Source organism: Muntiacus reevesi, chromosome 3 (genome assembly GCF_963930625.1).
Source record: "Muntiacus reevesi chromosome 3, mMunRee1.1, whole genome shotgun sequence".
Taxonomy (NCBI): domain Eukaryota; kingdom Metazoa; phylum Chordata; class Mammalia; order Artiodactyla; family Cervidae; genus Muntiacus; species Muntiacus reevesi.
The window spans coordinates 190,358,463-190,386,248 of NC_089251.1; the positions used below are offsets into that span (position 1 = coordinate 190,358,463).

General features: G+C 38.2%; 1 protein-coding gene across 1 annotated transcript in view; it reads right to left on the minus strand.

The window, feature by feature from the left end:
• Positions 1-27,786, minus strand: part of LAMA2 (laminin subunit alpha 2) — a 673,037-nt gene that overhangs the window by 25,289 nt on the left and 619,962 nt on the right. The window contains exons 52-58 of the mRNA XM_065931349.1: positions 20,261-20,399; positions 18,203-18,214; positions 14,923-15,043; positions 10,072-10,248; positions 6,333-6,481; positions 899-1,075; positions 497-665 (exon numbers count right to left, since the gene is read on the minus strand). Coding sequence (XP_065787421.1) covers positions 497-665; positions 899-1,075; positions 6,333-6,481; positions 10,072-10,248; positions 14,923-15,043; positions 18,203-18,214; positions 20,261-20,399 — 944 coding nt within the window. The remainder of the gene's footprint in view (positions 1-496; positions 666-898; positions 1,076-6,332; positions 6,482-10,071; positions 10,249-14,922; positions 15,044-18,202; positions 18,215-20,260; positions 20,400-27,786) is intronic.

Here is a 27,786-nt window from a genome sequence, read left to right on the forward strand (position 1 = left end):
ATCCTATGAAGTATTTTTTATGTCTCTCTCACACAAACATACACATACATATACATCATATTAGACACACACATTGGCAAGATGTTTAGAAACAGTTTTACCTATGTACAACTGGTTTTTAAAAACAGAATACCAAGTTGTATACATGATAGAAGATCTACTGTGTAAAATGCAAATAAAAGGGGCTGAAAATTGATATGATTACCTCTGGGTGGTGCTAGTATAGGTGAATTTTATTCTTGATTCCGCAGACATTTCTGTGCTAACTTTTCAACTGGAAACATGTGCCACTTTATAAAGAAGAAGATTAAAGGAGACCGGAAATATAAATGAAAGTAATTCAAGGAAGACATAAGGAGAATAGCTTTTCATAGACAGGTGACCCTTCCTCTAGTTCTTGCAGTAGAGTGTACTAGATGGCCTCAGTAACCTTCCTTCAGAAAGTGACTACAAACACAGGGGTAAAATGAGAAAGCAATGGGACATAAACACTTACGTGAGTCAGAAACGGGGTGGGTGCGGGAACCGCCGGGGTGGGAATCGGCTCTGGCTGGAGAACCGTTTCAGCCGTAACTGCTCCAACCTCCTCCTCAGGGGGTTCCTGATGAGCACAACGACCAATGTCTGCGTTTTTGAAGGATACAGGCTGTGCAAAGTCCATCGGGCTAAGGGAACATAATAAAAATTCAATGCTTTCTCTTATTTTTCATTGTCCTGCTTCCCTACTGTTACATCACATTTCCCCTTTCCCCCTCAAAGGTCATCAGTACAATTAAACAAAAATTTGACTTGAAGATCTTCATTGTTTCCCCTCTCCCTCACCCCATGGTTTTGGATAATGTAGATGCCATAGTGATCCTCCTATGAAAAAAAAATAGTAACAAGGAGATTCACTTACACAGAGTTTATAACAAGGTTCCATATACAGCCTTCAAAGGGAGGAATATTTCTGAGTGGGGAAGGTTGAAATTCAGGTGGAGCACCCCCAATGAAAAGCTTTTTAACTTCTATTGCCTGTTCTACTGTCAGATTTTGCATATGCCTTCTGTCTTCATCCACTTGAACAGTAAACATGCTGATAAAATATTGAAAGTAAACAAGTGTAAAACACACAATGTCCTATACAACCAGAACTCAAACTCTCTCCCGCCACCCCACACCCCTTCTTCCAGTAGCTTTTAAGAGAGCCAAATCTGATGATTAGGATTTTGACACTTAGCAAATGATATTGTTTCTCAGGATATTGTCCCTCTGCCTTCCTTGTTAGCTCTCCTAGAGTTTCTTGAAATAAGGCAGTGGTGTAGCTGCAGCGTTAGCCTCTGGTGGTGTTGACAAAGGTGGTCCCACACATGAGCCGGTGGAGTGGAGGCTTCCGTGTGGGGTTGTAACGTCTAATCGTATGAGGCTCAGTCGGTTTAGCACAGCATGGGGGCACATTTTGTTTGGCTCTTTATTTCTTGGTTTGTGCCAGCTATTATCTTCTTGCTAGGGGACAAACTGTACTCCTGAGAGCTTAGATTGTAGGAATCAACAGCAAACGCTTAGAGGATGTTTTATAAAGAATGTAGCTGCTGGCTTTCGAATGGAAGAGGCAGGCTAGAACACCAGGCTAATTGTTCTCTGCAATGATTTTCTTTAGTGGCTGTTTCATTACTGTCCTTAATTTGCCTATGAGAGATAACTTACACATTACTAATTGAGAACCTCACGCTACTTATTCACTCTGTGGATCCTGGGGAAGAAAATCAGGAGGCAAAGAATTCTGCTGATGAAAATGACCAAAGGCATTTTCTCTTTTGTTCTAGAAGCAGGTTTTAAACTTCAGTCCCAACAGTCAGCATGGGGCTGTTAGTCATAAGTGTCAGTCAATAGCTCGAGGATCATGAATGGGGATTTCTACAAACTAATTCACATCTGGAGAGAAAATCTGAAATATTTAGGCAGCAAACTCAGTTCTAAAATGTTATGTTACTTGATTTTATAAAGAAGAAAAACCACACATAGAGTTAGAAACAATAAATCGGGGTTAAGATGCTCTGAAATGGCACTGAACAACGGGCCCACGTTGAGACAATTCAAATATAAGAGAATAGAAGAAAGAACAGATATTGCTGTGGCTTAAAATGTCACTGCTCAGGAGGTACGGAGGGAGCAGACTGGCTTTAGTTTCAAAGGCAAAATAGGGGGAACGATATATTGATGTTTTGCCAGACTCCAGAAGATTATGTTGGCAAAATACAAGAGTTTAACCTTATTGCTAAGAATGTGGGTGGTTTTATGAGACTTTTAGAAAACCACTCACTTCTGGATATGTGTGACTCATTGAGAAGTACCCCTCAGACTCCCTCTTTTTTTTTTTTTTTCCCATTTGCTAAAAGTAATCTCCTATGTGCCAGTGTTCCTCAGGGTTGGAATGAAGGGTTTAAGCCACTATTAAATACTGTCCGAGGAGAGCAAATCTCTGCTTTTGATTAGAATTTTTAAAGATCCAGAGTCTCTTGTCTTTCTCATATGGACCCTCTCTAGTCTGGTTCTGCCCCTCGAGAGCACAACAATGGCCCTTTCTTCCTGGGTCACAGGGTGGAGATGTAGAGTGAGCATGAAAGTTCAGAAGAAACAGGCTGGACTTAAGCACTAGTATGAACTACCTGCCAATGCAGGAGACATAGAGACACAGGTTCCATCCCCGGGAAGATCTCCTGGAGGAGGAAATGGCAACCCACTCCAGTACTCTTGCCTAGAGAGTCCTCATGAACAGAGGAGTCTGGCAGGCTACAGTCCATGGAGTCATAGAGTCGGACACAACTGAAGAGACTCAGCATGCATGAAAGCTTAGTAGCTGTGTGACCTTGGGTTAGTTAATTAATCTTGCTCAGCCTCATTTGATTCTTTTATAAAAGGAGGATAAGAACCCCGATTCTGAACCATGGAGAACATTAACTAAGGCATTGCACTGAGGTTGTATTACTTAATAAGGACACTGTTAAAAGACTATAGTTGAATCCAATTTGTATTTTACATCCTAGGAGCATCAAATCTAGGTCATTTATTTAGCACTTTGTAAAGAGGGATATTACATGTCCTTTATGATTCTGGTGTGTTTTTAAAAAAATATTTATTCAAAAATTCTTTACTGTGGACCTACCAAATAGCATTATAAGAATCATTACAATACTATTAGTATTGTCATATGTCAGCTATATTTCCTTAAAATTTCAATAGTTGAATCTTGAAGTTTTATAATATTTTATTACTTATATTCAATTTATTTGTATGAAATATTGATCTAAGATTTTTTTTTTCAAATCACCATCAAATGAACTGCATACATGGTAAAGATATTAAGAGGAGTGCCCTGAAATTTACAATTTACATGAGAAACAAAACCTGAAATTTTTAAATTGAACATATTTTGGATGGTTAGAAAGAAATAATTGGGTTGCAGTATTCAAATCTTGGTCCAATTCTGGAAACCTCAAATTACTCCTGAAATATTTTGCTCCAACTTTGTGGTCGTTAGCCTAATTCTGTACCTGTGTGAAGAATGCTTTCCTGGAGAATACCTATTTGACTAAGCTTCTCCTCCAGGCTCTTGGGGTTTACTGTTTTTATTCAGTTAGAACTACTGGCCATTTAGGTGGACTCCAGGGGGAAGATCAGAAGGCCAAGCAGTTATAAAAGGCAGAGGGTCACTGGAGTACTAGGGAATTAGACACCAAATAAAGGAGGTGAAATTTTTGCAAGGGAAGGAGTAGAGAAGGAAAGAAGATGAGAAAGGAAGCATAAGGAGAGTAAATACTGAAAAGCTTGCCTCTCAGTTTGGTAAAAATCTACTAATTTTAGTAGATTTAGTAGATTTAGTTATTAAAATTACTATCTTATCCAAAGTTCAAAGAAAGGAAACATTTGACATTTACAGTCTAAATAGTGTTGGAATAAAGCGAGTATTTCCAAGTTAACAAGAGTATCATCATCACCATCAAGTAATACAAACCTCTGAGGTCACAAACAGGGTAAGAATAAATACCTAGCAAGCACAGATAGAGGTGTTAAAGTCAAATATACCTGAGCTTAAATCCTGCCTGTTATTTACTAGCTATGTGATTTGGGGTAAATTAGTTAATATTTCCTCATCTGTGATGAAAGGATATGAATACATATCTCATATATATTTAGAATAACTAAAGGACATAATTTTTGTAGTATTTGACACAGGGCATGTCATAAAATTGATATGAAGCATTAAAATATGTTTCTAGGTGATGCTCTTAGGGTCATTAGTGATCTCTGGTTAATCAGTTAATTGAAGCACTTGCTTAAAGGATAGGTGATAATTGTTTTTTGACCTCAGAGTGCTGAATGAGACATTATGGTGGCAAATGAGCTCCTGTTTTGCCATAGAGTGTAGTGACAACACACTAATATGTCCAATACATTATCCTTTAATTAATAGCGAATGGCACAACAGTTTGTTTATATGGCCAATTAACTGAATGACCAGTTTTCAGGGATGTACTACACCGAGCTTAATCAAATAAAGGTTGGATTGATGGCCAACAGCTGTGACGCTGGCATGCTAAAATATCCTTCTTGAAGAGACACCTGTTAAAAGGACACCTTAGCATAATATCAAAATGCACTTGGGAATGTCAGAATCCTTTCTCTACAAAATAACATATTTTGGATGATTTTTTTGGCCAACTATATTTCTCAGATCTGCATTTGCTTCTTGAAATTATTTAAAAACTTTAAAAGTTTTTCCTACAATGAGAAGGACTAACATTTGGCAGAGGACCTGAAGTAAAGTCTAGAAGACTTCAAAATCAGTATTCTAGAGCATTCCTTAAGGTTCAAATGAGAAAATTCAGTTTGCATTTCTCTTCAGAGACTCTGATTGCAATATGTGCCTAGAAAATTAGTAAATGTTCTTAGTTTGTCCAAATATTGATCCCTCATTTGTCTTAATCATGGTTTCTAAACATTTCAGTTAGTAGATACTCAGTAATTGACTGAGCATCAATTCAGTCCAGAAGATAATGCTCTATATAACAGAAAAATGCAAAGCTTGGAAAGTTTCTTTACTTACAAGACATTCTTATTACTTATTTAAACTATTGTCCACACAAGGGGATGATTAGAAAATGGTGGTCTTTACGTACAGAATAACATCTGCTTGCTTGAACTTTTGCTACACATTCATACTGTTATATTTAAAAGTATTCTCTATGTTTTGAGGTTTCATCAAGTTTGATTTCCAGTTCTTTTCTATGTTTTCAGTCTAATAAATGGGTCGTTGGCTTGGAGGTCTGGAGTCTCTGGGCGTCTGTTTTTCTCCAATTGTCTTTCCAATCTCACTGGGCTTGTGTGCTTCCTCTCTCAGTCGTGTCTGACTCTTTGTGACCCATGAACTGCAGCCCACCAGGCTCCTCTGTCCATGGGATTTTTCAGGCAAGAATATTGGAGTGGGTTGCCATTTCCTTCTCCAGGGGATCTTATCCACCCAGCGACAGAATGTGCATCTCCTGTGTCTCCTGCATTGCAGGGGGATTCTTTACCTGCTGAACCATCAGGGAAGCCCCTTACCTGAGCTGTCGTACACTTTGATTGGAAAAAAAAAATCAAATAACAACAAATGACTTTCTCAATAAAGTAAGTATAAAGTACTTCGGCATTCTGAAAACGTAAGACATCAGTTCATAACACTAACAGCCAATTCCCTGAGTCAGGGCTGGGAAGCAAGTACTCTGGGGGATCAGCGGAGAGGCATCCTCTGCGCACCCGTGGCAAGCCAGCAGCCCCGGCCCCTCGCGGCGCTGCGGCAGGGACCCCCGCGACCTGGCAGGGGCCAGGCGCGAGGCCGCGCAGCCCGCGCTCCGGGGCTCCTGCAGCAGCTGCCCTGCTCTGATTTGGGACAGATTTCTAAGCAGCTGCCATAACTGCATTGGAACCCGAATGAAATGGCAGCTGCCAAAGGCTGCGGGCCCCAGCTGAGCTGCTCTGCGCCTTTCACCACCCACATATGCTTTATTGGAGAAGAGAGTATTTGAGAGGTGCGGAGGGAGAGATTTTTCTTAGCTATGGCTTCAGAAGATGCATTTGGTGTTCCAGAGGTGGAGAGGACAGCTGCTCAGCAGAAAAAACGTTAAGAATAAAACTCCTAAGGGTCAAGGTAAATGAAGTTCCCAAAGTATGAAATACAAAGGAGATAAAATTGAGCTACTTGACACTTCAGCAATGCGTCGTCTGTCCATACACACAAAGGTCCAGTTAAGGTGAGCAAAGACGTTCGTGTTAGTTACGACAGGACAGTCAGTTGCCAGAACTATCGTTACCCTCTAGTTCTCTCTACATGAACAGAATGCTCTCTCCCGTCGTGAAACAGACTCGGCTCCGGTTTGACGACAATTTTCCTCATTGTGCGCGCGCCTGTGGAGAGATGCACTTCCAGACGGCCCTTGTTCAGGAAGATCGCATAATAGACCTGCAACAGCGAATGGTTATTGAAGACGAAAGCAGTCTCATCTACGACTTAGCTTTGTTACCTGAAAGAACGGCAGATTCATCTGCTCTGAGAGCTTGAGTTAAGACTCAATATTTTCTTACAGAGTATTTAAAGCAGCTGGAAATAGCTTTACAATCACTTACCATTTTTGCTTGTTAGGTGATGTGGAAAGGGAGATAGTAAGAGAGCCATCTCTGCAAAGCAGATCTGCGATGCTGAAAGGAACAGCTGTGCTCGCATTGGGCTTCTAATTCACAAAACCCATCAGGAAACAAAGGGGGTTAATAAAACCCCTCTCTCTTGCATTCACAGATGGACAACTAGCTTCTGGAAATCAGGTCTCACTCCCAACCTCAGGGCATTTGGAGTGTTAGATTTCAATTCCTTCTCCAGGCTGGTGGAATGGATTGCCATCACCAACACGTAACTTGCCCCCCACATTTAGAAAGAAGGCAGACAATTTTTCATCCACAAACACGTCTGCTTCATTCTTGCCACTGTTACTATAGCAACAGCGTGGTTTCTGAGATCCGTTGATGAACCCCAGGGAGCTTGAATGCAGTCCTCATCCCCAAAGCTGACACCACTGTGAGCTCCTTTTCTAGTGGAGCACGGGGCCACCTGCTACCCTCCATCACTTGGTCCTTCACCAGTGACCACAAGGAGGTGGAGATGGTTTCACTCAAACATCATAAGGTCTCTAATAGTTTACAAAATCGGCAGTGCTGTTGCACGTCCAATGCAAAATGGCCCGAGGACCTGGATTAGTGTCGCCATCCATCAGAAAGGGGCAACTGCCATCTTTGCACTCAATTAAAGGTTTTTTTTTAGCTGATTGAGGTCTCAAACCCCGTTAGCAGAACATAATCACAAATGACCCTGTGGGTATCAAAACTGGTAGCTTTGAAAAATAAAGTATGTCATTTAACCAGTTTGATTCTATAAAAGAAATGAATTATTTAACATTGTTTCCTCTTTCAGACAGCAAAACAGTGAGATTTTAAAACAGATATTCATTAAAATGTTGAAGCATTAGCATGTTATTTCTAATTTGTACTATAGCACTTAATATTTTCTCATTTTAATTGTTTTCATGAAAAAGTTTTAAGAACTATCCTGACAACTGATGATTCAAGCCTATTTATTTGGTTCTGATGAGGAGAAATCTGAAACTGAAAGGTAGTATTTAATTACTTGACTGTGATCCAGGGCACAGATATCCTTTAGTGAAAATCTATCTCAGAATGTTTGATCTGGTCCTTTTATTATAATAACTGGCTTATTTGTAGCAGTGAGAAAATAAATTTTTTTTTTTGGATTAAAAGGCAAAGACGTTAAGAGAACATTTATTTTTATTATACTTATTCTGTACTTGTTATGCACAATATAAAGTGAGATAAAACACCACTTCTCCCTCTAATCTTCAAAAAAAAATGTTTTCTGTTTTTTTCTTCCCAAAGAAATTCTTTTCTTCCTTAAGGTCATAGGTTATCCTTTTACATTTTCTTCTAAACATTTTAAAGCTTTTTCCTTTCATACTTAAGACTTTAATTCATTGGGAATTAATTTTTCTGTTTAACATGAAATAGAAATTACTTCATTTTTTGGTTTTCCTAAATGGAGAGCGAATTGCCCCAGAATCATTCACTTAAAGGTTCACTTTCTTCCCTGATTATGTACAATGCCACCTACTGCCAAATGTCATTTCCATCTATACTTGGCTCTCTCTTATGTTCCACTGACACAGTTATCCATCTATTAATACCACAACCATGATTCAAAACTGCTAGAACAGTCCTCTAACTTATTCTATTTCATAACTTTCTTGGGCTTTTGATATAAATTTTAGAATTAATTTGTTCTGATTTACAAAAAGATAAGGTGGTATTTTCATTGAAGGCAAACCTACATATCATTTTATGGAGAATTGAAATATTTTTAACACGGAGCCTTTCCATTAACATAATGACTTATTAAGTAGTCTGTTATACATTTTCAATAAATTTTATAATTTTTCCAGTATAGGTCTTATGTTTTTTTGTTATATTTCTTGTTAAATTATATATTTCTTCTTGTACTATATTTACTAATTCTTTTCTTATTGCATTAGCTAAGACCAGTATAGCAATAATATTTATCTTTTCTTGGACTTGATTTTATAGGAAATGTTTATGTTTTCCTATCATCCTCTTTTTAATTTACTAAGTCTTTCATTATTGTTATTTTTGATCAGGAATGGGTGTTTAGTTTAGCTACAGGTGTTCACTACGTCTATCAAGATGATTATATTATTTTCAGACATTTTAACATAAAACCACCTTTGTGCTCTGCAGATAATGCAAGTTACTCATGGTTGTACATTTTTGGATTTTATTTGTCAGTACAGGTGAATGACATGAGGCACTGGCCCTCCACACAGTCAAAAATCAGAGCATAACTTACAGTTGGCCCTCCATTTACTCAGTTCCTCCATATCAGATATTCTGTATCCTCAGTTTCAACCAACCTTGGACCTTTAATACTGTTGCATTTACTATTGAAGAAAAACTTCACACACAAGTGGACCTGTGTGATCAAACTCATATTTTCAAGGGTCAATTGTATTTTGTTATTTTCTTTTTTTGGTGGTGGGGAGAAAATAATATTATTATATACTATTATTAAATAGTGGTTTAAATTATTAAACTTTAAATGCTAAAAGTGATTTTAAAAATCCTATAATCACAAACAGTGCAACCTGATTTACAAGGATGCATGCATATTTATAAAGGACATATTTATAACGTACTCTATGCTTTGGCCATGGCAGACTAGGTAATTCCTAGGAATCCTTTCACTGAGAACTAGACTAAATGGAAAAAAATGTGTTATCTTTGAAAGTATGATTGAAAGTATTGGAGGAATATCCATGCAGTAAAGACTTATGGTGCCTAGATGTGGACACCTAAGAGATGACTTTAATAGAGCTGAATGGCTAGAGGGTATGAAAACAGACGTCCACAAAGCAGACTCTGTGTAGGCTTTATTTTGATGTCACTATTGTTCACGCCTGCGCTGGTTGCATTCTTTTTGTCTTTTCCTACCCAGGTCCATTCTTTGCTTTCTTGGTGTCCAGAGAAGGTGGAGCAGTTAGGCGCCAACAGACTGCATCGTTAGCTAGTGAAACTGATCCAAAGGGAATTTAAATTTAGGGGTCCCCTTGGATATCTACAGAGTTAGTAGGAAACTGGACTTACGAGAGAATACTAATACAATTTGAATATATTTTAAGCTTTCTCTTTGTATGTTCAAATTCATATGATATATGGATGTAAATACAAGTGTGCCTACACCTAGAATTGACCAACAGAAAAATCCTTGGGGAGATAATTGTCCTAAGAAGATGATAATAGAAATAAATGATACAAATTAAAAAAATACAAAGACAATTTATAAATCCTAAATGCCCCTCCTGAGTCTCTTTGTAAAATAATTGTTTATGTAAGCATTAGGGAAAATGCATTATTAATTAGTTATTATATTTTTTATTAATTATTATTTTTATTGTATTAATTAGGTGTTGTAATTACCTGTCCGGTTTGCCGTCGTTTTCTCCTAGGTGGAATGGGTGTCCCTCCACTTCCCAAGAGAATGATCCCAGACTCATTCTTGGTGCTGAAGGACAGATTGATTTCTGTTCCAACATCAATAGGCACAGGAGACAGCTCTACAAAACCAGGCTTGGGGAAGCTAACCGTGTAAACGTTCTTCAGTAAAAGGAAAGAAGGGAAGAAAGATTAGAAATGAATGAACACTTAGTTTCTCCATCTCACTCACCCTCTCAATGCACTCAAAGTTATTATGAAACATATTGTCATGCACGACAACTCAGAATGCATGAAAACTCAGTTACGCTTAAGAGGAACTGAAGAAATATTATTCCAAACTGTAATATTGAATTTCTTGAACAGTTAGTTTATATTAAAATAAAACTTTGGGGTTCTGCTTTTATTCTAAAACTTTTGATTTGAAATATAAAAGGCTATTACTGATTATCACTAATAGGTAACATTTTCTTCTGATTTAACTCTATCTTGCTAAATCTTCCTTGAAAACACTCTCATTGATCCCTTGAATCCTTTTACCAACTAATTGCTTATGTTTTATAGCTGAGTCTGACCATAGTCTCTGTCTGCATTCTTTCTCAGTGATGAGTCGAGGGTAAAGATGCTCATTGCTACTAAATGTATAAAGACACTCTGGAGGAATTTTTAAAAAATCAGATACAATTTAAATTTTAAAAATAAACCAAATATTTCATAGTTTAATTTTCTTAAAACGAAAACAGTATCAGTCTTTGCTGATAAAATTGAAGCAGTAACATTGGAGACAGCAACAAAGTACAAAAGCTAAGAGTGTAAAAATCGCTCCCATCCCAAAGCTGTGTAGAAGTATAACTTTCTATCTATATAATCCATTCATTCATGTATTCATGCAGCCATGCAGTCATTCACTTGTTTTATTTTTTACAACCTTGCCCCTTTCCTCTCTCCTCCTCTCTATATTCATACTGAATCATGACAGCTACGTTCATTTGTAACTTCTTTTTCTCACTTTATATGTGGGGGATATCTCTGTCAGTAAATTTAGATTTCAATCTCACTTTTAGTAGCAGGTCATTCCATTGTAGGAATGTGCAAGGATTTATTTAAGCAACCCCCTGTAGTTGGGCATTTAGTGCTTAAAATGTTCATTTGAAAAGTCCTGGATTTTGCTGGAGTGAAAACAAGGAATCTTTTAATGCAGGCTATTTTCCCCAGCAGTGTTCCAGGCCAAGTTAAGTGACATAAATGTTGTAAAATGTATAATCTGTTTTTGATTCCAATTTTCAAATCATAGAGTCTCGGATAGTTCAAATAAAACTACTGTGCAGACTTTTTAATATTTATCAAATATTTCAATTTCTGCTTCATATTTTAGTTGCAAATAATTCCTGGTTACTGAAAAGTACCTTTACAGAACCATCATTTCCACGTATACAGGCTATTCATTTTCTGGACAGTTTTCCATTCTCATGTATATACCTTTTGCATGTGGATGAGAGTCAGGCTTTGGCAGATTAAAACTCTGAGCAAAAAGACGTCAATATGGACTCTTAGGGATTAAATTCTGTACATACTTTCCTTTTTCCTGTCCCCAAGCTTCTCAGGGTGGGTGTCTATGGCTATTTGCAGGTCAGAAACTGTAACTAGGCACAATGAAGACCCCAAAAGTTCTGTTCCAGTCTTTAAACCTCATAGCTCAGTGGTGATTTTCTCTTTTTTCCCAAATCCCTTTGTCTCCCATCACAATGCTTTAAAATAATTTTAACTGGAGGAAGCAGCTAAAATGAATAGTTGGGTCATATCAGGATAATTAACGATTTGTGAGTATGATTACCATTTTATTTTTATTCGTGTTTAAAAAATTACCTATTTGTTTATTTATTTTTGGCTGCTCTGGGTCTTTGTTGCTGCGTGCACACTTTCTCTAGTTGCAGTGAGCTGCGGCTACGCTCGAGTTGCCGTGTGTGGGCTTCTCATCGTAGTGGCTCCTCTTGTTGTGGAGCATGTGCTCTACGGAACAGCTTCAGCAGTTGTGTTGCATGGGCTTATGCTCTGAAGCATGTGGGGCCTTCCTGGACCAGGGATGGAACCTATGTTCCCTGCACTGGCAGGCGGATTCTTAAACACTGAACCACCATGGAAGTCTGGCATTTTCTTTTTAAAAACAAACTCATTACTTTTAAAATTCCAGATGGTGATTGCAGCGATGAAATTAAAAGATGCTTGCTCCTTGGAGGAAAAGCTATGACCAAACTAGACAGCATTATTAAGAAGCAGAGACATTACTTTGCCAACAAAGGTCTCACTAGTCAAAGCTATGGTTTTTCCAGTAGTCATGTATGGATGTGAGAATTGGAGTATACAGAAAGCTGAGCGCAGAAGAATTGATGCTTTTAAACTGTGGTGTTGGGGAAGACTCTTGAGAGTCGCTTGGACTGCAAGAAGATCCAACCAGTCCATCCTAAAGGAAATCAGTCCTGAATATTCATTGGAAGGACTGATGCTGAAGCTGAAACTCCAATACTTTGGTCACCTGATGCGAAAAAATGACTCTTTTGAAAAGACCCTGGTGCTGGGAAAGATTGAAGGCAGGAGAAGAAGGGGATGACAGATGAGATGGTTGGATGGCATCACCAACTCGATGGACATGAATTTGAGCAAGCTCTGAGAGTCGGTGATGGACAGGGAAGCCTGGTGTGCTGCAGTCCATGGGGTTGCAAAGAATCAGACATGACTGAATGACTGAACTGAATTGAAAAATTTACTAATATTCGATGATGATTATTATCAGATTTTATTGGGTTGATCAATAAGTTTGCTCAGGTTTTTCTGTAACACCTTATGGAAAAGGTGGACTTCCCTGGTGACTCAGATGGTAAAGCGTCTGCCTACAATGCGGGAGACCCAGGTTCAATCCCTGGATCGGGAAGATCTCCTGGAGAAGGAAATGGTAACCCACTCCAGTATTCTTGCCTGGAAAATCCCAAGGATGGAGGAGCCTGGTAGGCTACAGTCCATGGGGTTGCAGAGAGTTGGACACGACTTCACTTTCACTTTATGGAAAAACCTAAACAAAATTTCTGGCCAACCAATATGAGAGAAAAGCTGTAATTTGTGTTTCTCTCTCTTGTGGGTTAGCGCCTATTGAAAAGTCGATGCAGAATAGTCAAGAGGAATCAGGGGCTGCTAGGCTGCTGCAGCAATAAAGAAAAGATACTGAAGATATTGATAACAGGGGACTTTGCAGTCCCATCAAAGCCAAGTCTTTGCAGACGGTTCCCGCTACATGCTATTTTCAAAGAAAAGGTGGCTTGACTTCTAAGCTGTGGACAAGATGTTAAATACTAATGATCATGGTATAAATTATTACTTCTTATTTGAGTAAACTAACAGATTCCAAAAAAAAAATTAAGATTGATAATAAAGCTATATACAGATAGGAAGATAAACTAAATCTAATATAGATGACATGATAACGAGGAAAAGACAAAAGTAGTGTTGGAAAGGAAGAAAGGACCAGAAAAGAGATTAATATTAAAAAGTACATATTGTGAAGTGCTGTGCATGTGGAAAGGAGTTTGGAATCTTTTATAATACTGTTTTCCTAAGTTTAGTTGATCATGATAATTTTTAGAAGTACTTTAATCTTGCTTTATCATTTATGCAGAGCTAAGGCTAGGGTTCCCTGGTGGCTCAGACAGTAAAGCGTCTGCCTACAATGCAGGAGACCTGGGTTCAATCCCTGGGTCAGGAAGATCCCCTGGAGAAGGAAATGGCAATCCACTCCAGTATTCTTGCCTGGGAAATCCCATGGACAGAGGAGCCTGGTGGGCTACAGTCCATGGGGTTGCAAAGAGGCGGACATGACTGAGCGGCTTCACTTTCACTTTCAAGGCTAGGGTTGGGGCTTCCTGGTGGCTCAGTGGTAAATAATCTGCCTGCCAGCACTGTTTACAATAGCCAGGACATGGAAATGACCTAGATGTCCATCGGCAGAACAGATAAGAGAGCTGTGGTACATATACACAATGGAATATTACTCAGCTATTAAAAAGAATCCATTTGAATCAGTTCTAATGAGGTGGATGAAACTGGAGCCTATTATACAGAGTGAAGTAAATCAGAAAGAAAAACACCAACAGTATATTAACACATATATATGGAATTTAGAAAGATGGTAATGATGACCCTATATGCGAGACAGCAAAAGAGACAGAGATGTAAAGAACAGACATTTAGACTCTATGGGAGAAGGCGAGGGTGGGATGATCTGAGAGAATAGCATTGAAACATGTGTATTATCAAGTGTGAAACAGATCACCAGCCCAGGCTGGATGCATGAGACAAGTGCTCGGGGCTGGTGCACTGGGAAGACCCAGAGGGATGGGATGGGGAGGGAGGTGGGAGGGGGGATCGGGATGGGGAACACATGTAAATCCATGGCTGATTCATGTCAATGTATGGGAAAAAGCCACCACAGTATTGTAAAGTAATTAGCTTCCAATTAAGATAAATAAATTAAAAAAAAAGAATCTGCCTGCCAGTGCAGGAGATGCATATGGGTTCAATTCTAGGGTCAGGAAGATCCCCTGGAGTAAGAAATGGCAGCCCACTCCAGTATTCTTGCCTGGGAAATTCCATGACAGAGGACCCTGTTGGGTTACAGTTCAAGGGGTCGCAAAAGAATTGGACAGAGCTTAGTGACTAAAGAACAGCAAGACCAGGGTCAGTAGGAATTTAAAACAATTAACAAGGACTGGTCCCTATAATAGACCCAAACTAAATAAGCGAAATCTGATATGAAGGTATTTAGGAAGCCATTAAGAAGAGACCAACCTCCAGTGAACATCCTTTGGTAACACCAACATAATCAGGGCTGCTAAGTATATTATACGGAGTTCTTGAAATTTCAATATCTTTGAGGCAACCAGAATATTTCTTCACGTTTACTTCTGGCCTATTGAAAAGTTAAATGGAAAACAAAAGCAATATCGTTAGGACAGTGGCAGTAAAGTGTCTGTGACTACCAGATGCAAGCCATACGGAGCAAACGGATGCACAGGCAGGCGTGTCTCTCAAACTGCACAGGGGCACACTTGGACCCAGAAAACTGTGCTTCCATTAGCTACTGGTTGGATAAGTGGATATTAGCACCAACTTGCACAAGGAGTCTTTATGTAGCTCTTCTTTCTCTCCTTTTAAAAAATAATCTCAACTATTGCATCTCAATACAAGGTATAGAAATTAACTGACTTCTTTGGAAGTGCTTCATATGCATAATGAAAGGTATTTGTTTTTTTTCCACCCAAGAGCAGATACTTGTACTGGACAGCATAATCACACTATATAACAAAAAACATTAAATAAAATCTTGCTCAAAATTTAAAAATCTGGAAACATTTATTTTGAAAAGACAATATTTCTGCCATTGAGATTTTTTTTTGAGGGGTTAGCTGAGAATAAGATAATGTCATATTTCTCTTTAAAAATTTTAAGTCAAATAAAACCTGAGAAACATTCTTTTGGATTACCGTTTCAAAAAAGATACTTTAAGTTTACAAATTGACCCTAAAGTACTTATTCTGTATTGGAGCAGTAACAAAATAAAGCAACCAAAGGACAAAACATACATTTAATTTTTCCAATAAAGTTGAAAATGACTTCAACATCCAAAAGACACTTGAATATTTACTTTTTGCTTACTACTTCTTAAAAAAGTATAAACATGCTAGCATGCAGTAAGTGCTTGATAAGCACAAGCTAACAGGATGTTAACGGTGACACTTTTTTCACCCATAGCAGCACTGTCCAGTAGAACTTTCTGTGACGATAGAAATATTCTTTCCTGCACTGTCCAAATCAGTAATGAGTAGCCATATATGGCTGATGACACTTGAAAAGTAGCTTGTGCCAATGAGAAACTGGATTTTTATTGCTATTTAATTTTCTTTTCTTTTTTTGGTGACACTGCATGGCATATAGGATCTTAGTTCCCCAACTAGGGATCAAACTCACGCCCCCTGAGGTGGGAGTGTATAACCTTAAACACTGGACATCCAGGGAAATACCAGTTTTTAAAAAGAAATTTCTTTAATTTAAAGCTAAACAGCCACTGTGGCTAGTGGCTACCATATTGAATGATGCAGGTCAACAGAAATAGAAAAAGTAATATATATATATATATATATTTTAATGTTAATAAGCAACTCTAAGGGCCTTCCCAGTGGCTCAGTGGTAAAGAATCCACCTGCAATGCAGAAGTTGCAGGAGACGCAGGTTTGATCCCTGGGTGGGGAAGATCCCGTGGAGGAGGGCATGACAACCCACTCCAGTATTCTTGCCTGGAGAATCCATGGACAAGGAGCCTGGTGGGCTACAGTCCACAGGGTCATAAAGAGTTGGACACGACTGAAGTGACTTAGCGCGCACGCAAGCAAGCAACTCTAAAATGTGTCCAATCAATACCAAGGTATTATACTTGGTTGGATAATGATTAACTCTCTCCTCACTGTCCCATGGGGGCAGGATTCCTTTTTTGCCTTAATAAAAAACACATGGCATTAGGACAAACAGCGAGGCCAGCAGTCAGACGCCTGGCAGTATGCATCTGGGGATTTATCTTATACCGGGTATTTGTTCTGTTTCTTTCTCTCTGGGACTGTTTTATTTTCTTTGATCATTTCACTTGTTCCCAAGGTTTTCCCTTCGGTTCGGTCAGCTGGTTATTACAAAACCATGCCAGCTGGACAGTGAGAATCTTGCTTATATATCCTTCCTGTGTAAAGTGAAGGAAGCCAGTGAACTTCATTCTCAGCATTCATTTGCTTCCATGTTTGTTGAGAGGAGGTCTGATTTATCACAAGTTTCTCAGAGGTCTTATCAATAAAATAAATCACTCCTACAGGTCACACACTTCATTGTTTCAGGGAAATACAAAGAACCATTTCAAAACACAATGATTCAGCAAGCTCGACATTATGAAAATCACAGGGGATAAGTAATCACATATGGTGATCAGACTCTTAATGGTAACCACAGGCCTCTGTTTCCTCTGCTTGCCTCAGAGGCAAAATTACAAAGCTACACAGTGTCATTCCAGAGCCTTATTAGCATACACTTTCATTGAAAGCCAGCCTTTGCCTTTTAGCCATCTCAGCAAACAGCACTTGACTGGTCCGTGATGAAACAACTTAGGTTATTTTTTTCCACACTTTCAGTTCTACATAGTCTAGTTTCTGGTATTAAAAATCTAGCCTTTGCTTTAAAAATTTCTTTGATCAGCTCAGCTTCACTATGTCCTTTTGGGGAATTTGGCACTGTTAGGTTTTGAAATACCAAAACAGTCAGCTGTAACTCTAGCCAGACTGCACCAGCCTTGCACACATCTCTGGGGTTTGATCAGCTACTTACAAGGGGCCTGATGCTTAAAACTTCCAGGCTAATACCGCCCGCCTGCAAATCGGAATTGAGATGCTCCTGAGTAGCTAGGATGACTGTCTGCAAACTTTCTCATCGTTAATGCAAACATTTGTTTTACATACAGTATTTCTAGAGGTTCCTTTTATCTGACTCCATAAATTCTAAATAAACAAGGCAATAAAGCAGCAGCTTTGCCAAGAGGTGCAAGGGCCATGTAAACATGTGCATCTTTGCAGGCTTGCAAAAAGCAATCTAAGCATTTGGGGGCACAGTTGCTTGTTCAGCAGATAGTACAGTACCTGGGAGACCAGAGTCTGAGGTTCAGCCCAGATCACTTTGTTCCCCAGAACTAGATTTGTGCCCATAAACCTGACCAGCTGCCCTTGGCCTGCGCTGCTGCAAGTGTGCGCTAGAGGGCACTGTGCGTGGACTGTTGAATAAATAAGCAGAGCAAATTCAGCATCACGGCTGGTGAAACACGTCAAACTGCAGCTCTGTGATGGTGGGTAAGCAGCAGCATTTTTGTAAGCAAAGGGCCGCATGAGAATCATCTCAGAATGCATCACTTGCTGGTGAAATGTACTATGAATAAAGCTGGATAGGAGTCACTCTGCTTCTGCATCACCGCTTTATCTAAGAAGCCACACTGACCCAACCCATGCAACTTGGAAAAGGCATGCATAAATTTAAATTTTACCTTGCTTTCATACTAGGTCAAAGGGAAGAGAAAAAAATGATTTACTTATAATTGCATTTTCATTTAGTAAAACAATAAACTATAATCATAAATCTTTTAAAACAAAAAGCATTTCACAGAGATCTACAAAGGAAAGTAAAATACCACAAGAAAGGAAAACAGGCTTATACCCTCGACTGCAACGAAAATAGAATCCAGTGGTGACCATCTCCCACACCATTCTCTTAGAAAATTTTTATTTTGGAATTGAATTTAAAGCACTCATGTTCATCATTTTTATGAATGGAAAATGAACAAATGTTCCCGTGCTGTAATATTCATGAGTAGCTTATAAGGAGAGCTTATTGCCTCTTTGAACTTAGCTTGAACTTAATATATATAAAATAATTCATGTCCATCACATCTTTTGCACTTTATCATATGAAGATCTTGCCTGTGGGCAAATTACAGCTACAAATGCGTGGCTCCTTGAGTAGTCACAAATATATGTTTCAAGATTGTTTTGAAATAATGTGTCATACCATAGTAATATTATAATTATGAAATGCTATACTGTGGAAGTAAAAAAAAAATTGTGGCAAGAAAGACTCACTAGGTATATAGTCTGCAAACTATTTAATAATACATAAACCCATCTCAGTTAAATTAACATATACACTTTTGTGGATAATTCCTAAAAATCACTTTATGGTAATTAAAACTACATTACCACCAGAATAGATGAAGCCACCTTTGGATAGCCTGATTTTGGCTACATTTAATTCACTCATAGAGAATTTAGTTAGTAATCTGCCAAAGAAAATCTTAGACTTGAACAATTTGCTAGATCCCCAGTATTTAAATAGTATCTGGAACATAGTAGATGGTTATCAAACACCTGTTGAATGAATAAATGGATTCTGGAGTAATAACTATGCCACTATTCAAATACATTTGATCTGCAATAATTTTTCTGACCAGACATTTAAAATATATATTCCTAACACAAGTACAATATCATGTGGATGAATGCAGAGCCAGTTTATCTGCATTAAACTTATCAAATTATACACCTGATAAACTGAACAGGTGTCTGGTTTATGAATTTAGATACAGAAAGAAACACAAACCTCAGTTTGCATGCTCAATATCATAAATGAGACTGAAGTTCCACTGCTCGTTTGAGAAATGTGAGAACTGACCATCAACCTTTTCAGTTATTCTGAGACCATTCCAATCGTAATGTGTCTTTTTAGTACAGAAACACCTAGGCAGGACTTTTGTAATCATGAAAACTAGCAAACTAAACAAAATAAAACTTAAAAATATGGCGGTCTACAGTTATAGTAAACTGTTATGGTTTGGCCAAATCAATTCATCCCATCCAAATCAGATTCAATTAACTTTTATTGAGCACCAAGTACTCTATAACTTTTATTTCTTATAGGCTGTTTTGTAACAAGCAGGAGATCAATGAAATATCACATGAAATATTTTCTGACACATTTAAATTACTTTTATTTTGGAATTAATTAAACTATTAAACTAAATACATCCCCCCATCCTACTATCTAAAAAATAAATGTGAAGTTCTGAAAAATATTGACATGGGCAAGAACAACTAACACTACTTAGCATCAAGTACATGGGAACGTCCCATTACACTATTATCATGCTCGTGCTTGGCCATGAAGTAGGTTACACTCACAGTGTCCTGGAACACTGACTAATTTTCAGAACACTCGGCAGGGTCAGTGCACCATTATCTCTGAATGTACAGCATAAAGGCAAATACATTCAACTCCAGTTTCCACCTTTAATAACTTTATAATTCTTTTTATCTGGACTGTAAAGGTAACAGTGATTCCCCTCCACCTCTTCAATAAAGATACCCAATTAATCTCTGGTTTTTAAAATCCTGGTATTATTTTAACATGTAGTACAATTTTTTAGATTAGGCCTTTTCTACAACTAAAGGTTATATGATATTCCTGTTATAATTAAACTTCAGAACTCTAGTGAGCATAGTGACCATTTCATTAAAACTTAATCCTTAGCCTTAAATATACATCAAATTACCTCAGGTTTCTCAGTGTTGGCAGACCACCAAAATATATTTTGTCATCTGCTTTCAAGTCAAGACCAAAGTTGTTTCCAGGAGATGAAGTTGCTATGTTCTCCTCCTGGTTAGTATCAATATCTACAATTGATATGTTGGCTGCAAAGGAAGGAGAAAGTTTCACATTTTATTTGAGCAATACCAACCACATCTATATCATTTCTGTTTCTTCAATATACTTTTACTTTAATTCTCAAATTAACAGTGTAACTATATACAGCTATTTAATAATTGCTGAAACTACAACGTCAATAAAATACATTGTTATACGATCCACAAAGAACGCATGAAAATAGCATCCTGAACACAAACCAGTCAAGATAAAATAAAAATGTTTAGATGGACAACAGAGAACTCATTGACACAGCTTTCCATAATACAAGTAGTTAGAAAATAAAAATAATTAATTAATGATAAGATAAATATCTAACTAGAAATCAGACTATGAATTAGAAATAAACAAAATTTGTGATTCTGTCTGTACATTTCAGTATCCACAGAAGTACTGGAGCTGAGGCTCATCCCTAGAGGAATGAGGATAACGTGGTTGTGCCTGGAAGTGGAGAGATGGGAATGTTTGATTTTGCAAGATAATAGGATCCACATTCATTGTTAAGTTATATTTTAGATGGAGGATGCTGAGTGTTTCAAGAGAGGTACAGTTTTCATTGCTTACTGCTTTTCTCTCAGGTCTCTAAATATATTCCCAATATGATGAGGATAAGCATTTAGAAATAGAAAGGAAAAAGGAAAAAAGAGAGACTCTTCTCTGTTTAAACTGCTTTGCTCAGAGAGCAGATGAGAACACTTTATCTCACTGATTCTTAGCCTCTTCATTCTTAAGAGTCAGGCTAGGTTCTCTCTGAATTATGTGCTATCGCACCATAATATTTGCCTGGGCCCAACGTTTAACTGCTTCATATATTTTGGATCCTTGATGCATATTGAAGCATCGGTTCATTAACAAGACAAATTTGGCCTCTAAATCTTTGCTGGATATAACATCTGAATTAGCAAGGGTCTAAAAATGGCCACTCGAACCAATGGGTTTTAAGGGCATTTCGAAGTGTTTATTTTTGGCACATTAGTTTCTTGGATATTGCTGGATCAAATAAATACGACAAACACTAGGTTTTAAACACAGATCTTAATTTTATGGTTGCTCAGATCTTGCAACACACTAATATGAAAAGTAATGCTTCAAAAAGGGACATAGAACAAGCAGTATTTCTCAAGTTTGTTTGATCTTGAAATATTATTATTTTCTCCCAACTCACCATTTTTTAGAAGAGTGTTCTTTGAAAAATAAAGAGAAATATCAAACTCCAAAATTCCATTGTAATCTGTAGCTCTTTCATTTCAAAAGGAAGTATCCTCAGTAAAACTAAACATAACTACCTTAAAAAATATCCAATATAAAATACCCAAACCTATTAACGCCTCAGATCCTCAAAGAAGAATTTTACAAAGATAAACAAAAAAAATTACTTCAAATATAACTGCCTAATTAAAAACTATTAAGTAAGTTAAGATTTAAAAAAGTTAATTACTTTCCAGCACATATCAATTTCATACTCACATATCTTTTTGACCAGACTGGCAGCTAAAATAAAAAAGATTTATAAAAATGTTTTCAAAACTTTTTCATATGTATTTTTTTTTTTTAATCCAGATCAGGAAATAAGTTTTCACATAGGGCTGTTGACTGGAATGTGAAAATAGGCTTTTTTCTATAGACCTGGTATACATTTTAATAATGTCTGTGAAAATGAGATGTTGTCTCTCTATCACAGGCAAGCCAGTGACTGGAGGTAGTTTTCCTCCTTATCCCTGAGTGAATATATGCATTTTTAGAAATCATTCTAAGAAAAACTGATTAAAAAGTAGAAACACAATTGAAGTGAAACTCACTGACCCACTGAAGTATTAGCTTCAGTAGTGAGATGAAGGATGGCATATTTTTACTGATTTAAGGAAAGGGTTCTTCTCTGTCCTTCATGAGTGGCAGATATGGAGCGGGTTCTATTATGGCATGCTAACACTTGCTTTTATTCCTTGCCCTATTTCTTTCCCTTACAGAACAGCAATTAACATAAAATTTTAGAGTTGATGAGTTCAGACATCATTTATGGGTAAACAGGGAATTAAGGGTTTTATTCAATACTAGACACAGAATAGGAGCTTAACAAGTATTTTCTAATCAATACTCAGTCATTATAAAGGAATCGTTTCCACTTTGGCAGGGCTTTTCTTCTCTTAGTCCACTGAAAAAATAAGTGATCAATTTTGCGTCCATATCAATGCACTTGGGGGGGACATGGGGCACCTCTATTAGTGACTGTGGTTCTACTAACTGACTCAGAAGGTGGGAATGCTTCCTGAAAAAGACAGTTTGAACTTCAAGGGAGAGTGCTTTTACAAACTAGCTGAGAATAACTTGCGTAAAACAAGTAATCAAGTATCTGAAAAGGAGCAATAGCCTTACTTGAATTCCTATCTCACTACTCCATGGATTCTGACCTTGCTAAAACCCACAGTGTCCTCTCTACATACAAACCCTACAGGGTCCTTTGGTCTTTCAGTTCAGTTCAGTTCAGTTGCTCAGTCGTGTCCGACTCTTTGCAACCCCATGAATCGCAGCACGGCAGGCCTCCCTGTCCATCACCAACTCCTGGAGTTTACTCAAACTCATGTCCATAGAGTCGATGATGCCATCCAACCATCTCATCCTCTGTCATCCACTTCTCCTCCTGCCCCCAATCCCTCACATATCAGGGTCTTTTCCAGTGAGTCAACTCTTTGCATGAGGTGGCCAAAATATTGGAGTTTCAGCTTCAGCATCAGTCCTTCCAATGAACACCCAGGACTGATCTCCTTTAGGAAGAACTGGTTGGATCTCCTTGCAGTCCAAGGGACTCTCAAGAGTCTTCTCCAACACCACAGTTCAAAAGCATCAATTCTTCGGTGCTCAGCTTTCTTCACAGTCCAACTCTCACATCCATACATGACCACTGGAAAAACTACAGCCTTAACTAGACGGACCTTTGTTGGCAAAGTAATGTCTCTGCTTTTTAATATGCTATCTAGGTTGGTCATAACTTTCCTTCCAAGGAGTAAGAATCTTTTAATTTCATGGCTGCAATCACCATCTGCAGTGATTTTGGAGCCCCCAAAATAAAGTCTGCCACTGTTTCCACTGTTTCCCCATCTATTTCCCATGAAGTGATGGAACCAGATGCCATGATCTTAGTTTTCTGAATGTTAAGCTTTAAGCCAACTTTTTCACTCTACTCTTTAACTTTCACCAAGAGGCTTTTTAGTTCCTCTTCACTTTCTGCCATAAGGGTGGTGTCATCTTTATATCCTTTGGTCCTTACCTTAATCCAAATCTGTGCAGTATGTGAGGTTAAAATTTCCATCCTTCTAGAAGTTTCCTCCTTTGACTTCCATAATACCAACCTCTCCAGCTTCTCTTGCCTTTCCAACCTCATTCTCAGTCTCCTTCCCTGGGACCCTATTTTTCTGAACACTTCTGAAATGTTGATGGTCACCAGAGTGCTTTCATTTGGCTATTTGTCAGGTTTCAGCTATCTGGGTAGCCTCAAGTTTATATCTACTTACTATATGTTGACCACTCAGAAATATACATGCCTGGACCTTATTTCTGCCTAAAAAAATCCACATTCAGCAGGTGATTCATTATATACCTCCCCAACTGATATTCTGAATTAAAATGGTAATCTTTTTCCTCCCAGATCTGTATTATTTATTTTATCTGGTAGCACTAAGACCCCTACCCAATCTCCTAATCAGACAGTCATTTTTTCTTCTCACCATTCTGTATATTACCAATCAACAGCCCTACTAATTTCATCTCCTAAATAACTCTATTATCTGTGCTCTTTAAACAATTAGTTACTTTATTTTTCAATGTGTTGCATGGCTTTATGAGCTTCCCTGGTGGCTCAGTAGTAAAGAATCCACCTGCCAATGAAGGAGAAACAGGAGATGTGGATTCAATCCCTGGGTCAGGAAGATGCCCTGGAGAAGGAAATGGAAACCCACTCTACCATTCTTGCCTAGAAAATCCCAAGGACAGAGGAGCCTGGGGTCTATAGTCCGGGGGCAGCAAAGTGTCAAACACGACTGAGTGGCTGAGCAGACATGCCTGTGGGAACTCAGCTCCCTGACCTGGGGCTGAGCCCAGCCATAGCAGCGAAAGTCTGGAACCCTAACTATCAGGCCCCCAGGGAACTCACTCTGTCCTGTTTTAAAATACTTTTATCAACGTCAAACTGACACAGTATAATTTGTCCATGTTTAAAATGTACAATTTGACAAGTTTTGAGATCTCTATACATCCATGAAATGATCACAGTCAAAAACTTGAGCATGTCAATCACTCCAATAGTTTCCTTAAGACTCTTTGTCATCCTTCCTTCCACTGTCCCTCCCTATGAAACCCTATCCACAAATATCCTCTAGCTGCTTACTGTAACTATATGTTAGTCTGTGTTTTCTATGTAATTTTTACATAAATGTACTTTTTTGTCTGACTTTTTTTACTCAGAAAAATTATTTTGCTATTAATCTATTTTGTGTGCATATTAATAGTTCATTATTTTCTTTTACCACTAAACAATATTCCATTGTATAGATATAAAACAACTTGTATATCCATTCAACTGCTGATGAGTGTTTGCACTGTTTTTTGTTTTTTTGAGTATCACAAATAAAGGTGCTATAAATTTTCTGGTCCAAGTCTCTCTATGGATATATACTTTCACAAATCTTGGGTGAATACTTAGGAGTGGAATGGTTGCTTCATATGACATGTCTATATTAAACCTTTTAAGAAACTGCCAACCTGTTTTCCAATGTGGCTGCACCATTTTTATATCCTTGTCAGCAGTGCATAAGAATTCCACTTGCTTGACATCCTTGCCAGCCCTGGGTATGTTCAGTCTTTTTAATTATAGACATTCTAGTAACCGTATAGTGGTATCACATTGTGGATTCATTTTGCACTTCTCTGCTGTCAAATCCCACTGCAACTCTTATTTCAAGCCATCATTTATCTCCTGTCTGAACTATTATTATTCTTAATTGGTCACTCTGCCTCCAGTTTAATCTTCTGAAAATTTACTTTTCTTATTTCTCCTCTCTTTGATTATTTCCTTATAGCTCCCTTTGTGGGGTCTTCCTTTACTATACTGCTTCGATATTGCTGTTTGCTCCAGGGCTTTGGATAATCTTATTCTAGATATGACTGGCTTTTCTCATCTCTATTAAGCTACAACTATTTAAAACATAATGCTTTGCAGCCATCCATCTCTCCCCTAGAACTCTGTTAATCCTCATATGCGCATAATGAATTGCCCGTCAATTACATGGCTTCCTTAGGTTGCTAAAGATACTAAGAGCTTAATACAACATGTCGAAAATAAAGCTCAGCTTCTTTTCTAAAAACTATGTTTCTTCTTGCGTCCCATTGCTTGGTAAATGGCACTGATATATTTTTTTTGTTATTTTAAGAAAAATAAAGGAATTATTAAAAAAAAAAAACCTACTCTTCACATTGAATAGTTCATAAAGCTCCTCAATTTAAAAATGCTTAATCAATAAATGCTGGAGAGGGTGTGGAGAAAAGGGAACCCTCTTACACTGTTGGTGGGAATGCAAACTAGTACAGCCACTATGGAAAACAGTGTGGAGATTTCTTAAAAAACTGGAAATAGAACTGCCATATGACCCAGCAATACAAATTCTGGGCATACACACTGAGGAATCCAGATCTGAAAGAGACACGTGCACCCCAATGTTCATCGCAGCACTGTTTATAATAGCCAGGACATGGAAGCAACCTAGATGCCCATCAGCAGATGAATGGATAAGGAAGCTGTGGTACATATACACCATGGAATATTACTCAGCTGTTAAAAAGAATTCATTTGAATCAGTTCTAATGAGATGGATGAAACTGGAGCCCATTATACAGAGTGAAGTAAGCCAGAAAGATAAAGAACATTACAGTATACTAACACATATATACGGAATTTAGATAGATGGTGGCGATAACCCTATATGCAAAACAGAAAAAGAGACACAAAAGTACAGAACAGACTTTTGAACTCTGGGGGAGAATGTGAGGGTGGGATGTTTTGAAAGAACAGCATGTATATTATCTATGGTGAAACGGACCACCAGCCCAGGTGGGATGCATGAGTCAGGTGCTCGGGCCTGGTGCACTGGGAAGACCCAGAGGAGTCGGGGGGAGAGGGAGGTGGGAGGGGGGATCGGGATGGGGAATACGTGTAACTATATGGCTGATTCATGTCATTGTATGACAAAACCCACTGAAATGTTGTAAAGTGATTGGCCTCCAACTAATAAAATAATATTTAAAAAAAAATAAAAAATAAAAAAATAAAAATGCTTAATATCTTTCAACTCAATTTTTTCCTACTCATTCTTACAGTTTCATTCTCCTTGCTCTTCCACTGGTTTCCTGCAGACTGCAACAGGATCTGAAATTGTCACCAATCTACCCTCCAAGTTGCTGCTAAAGAAACTTCACTAAAATACAAATCTGGTAGTATCACACTCTTCTTTAAAACTCTTAGTAGTTCTTTCCCTATAGCTTTCAGGAAGTTGAAACTCCTTACAGTAAGTCCCCTACATACAAACCTTCAAGTTGTGAGCTTTCGAAGATGCAAACGTGTGTTTGTGTGTTCAATCACGTAAGCTAATTCATGTGTATAGAGTACACTGCCATGCGTGTGCATCCACTACATGTAGTTGCGGTCTTGTGTACTTTACTGTACACCACTGTATAGAGTACAGTAGTGCAATATCTTTATTTCAAGCTCCGAACATGTGCCATCAGCGTCAGGTGTGAATGAAATTGCAGCTTGCCCTCTCCTCTGTCTCCGATTGTATGGTTGTACCATAACAAAGGCAGTTTATAAAAGGCCTTATGAGCTAAACTGGGCTTCCCAGGTGGGGCTTGTGGTAAAGAACCCGCCTGCCAATGCAGGAGACCTTAAGACACGTGGGTTCCATCCCTGGGTCGGGAAGATCCCCTGGAGGAGGGCATGGCAATTCACTCTAGTATTCTTTTTTTTGATTTTTGTATTGAAGGATAATTGCTTTACAGAATTTTGCTGTTTTCTGTCAAATCTCAACATGAATCAGCCATAAGTATACACATATCCCCTCCCTTTTGAGCCTCCCTTCCATCACCCTCCCATCTCCCTCCTCATCCCACTCCTCTAGGTTGATACAGTGCCCCTGTTTGAGTTTCCTGAGCCAGACAGCAAATCCCCGTTGGCTATCTATTTTACATATGGTGATGTAAGTTTCCATGTTACTCTTTCCATACACCTCACCCTCTCCTCCCCTCTCCCCATGTCCATAAGTCTATTCTCTATGTCTGTTTCTCCATTGCTGCCCTGTAAATAAATTCTTCAGTACCATTCTTCTAGAT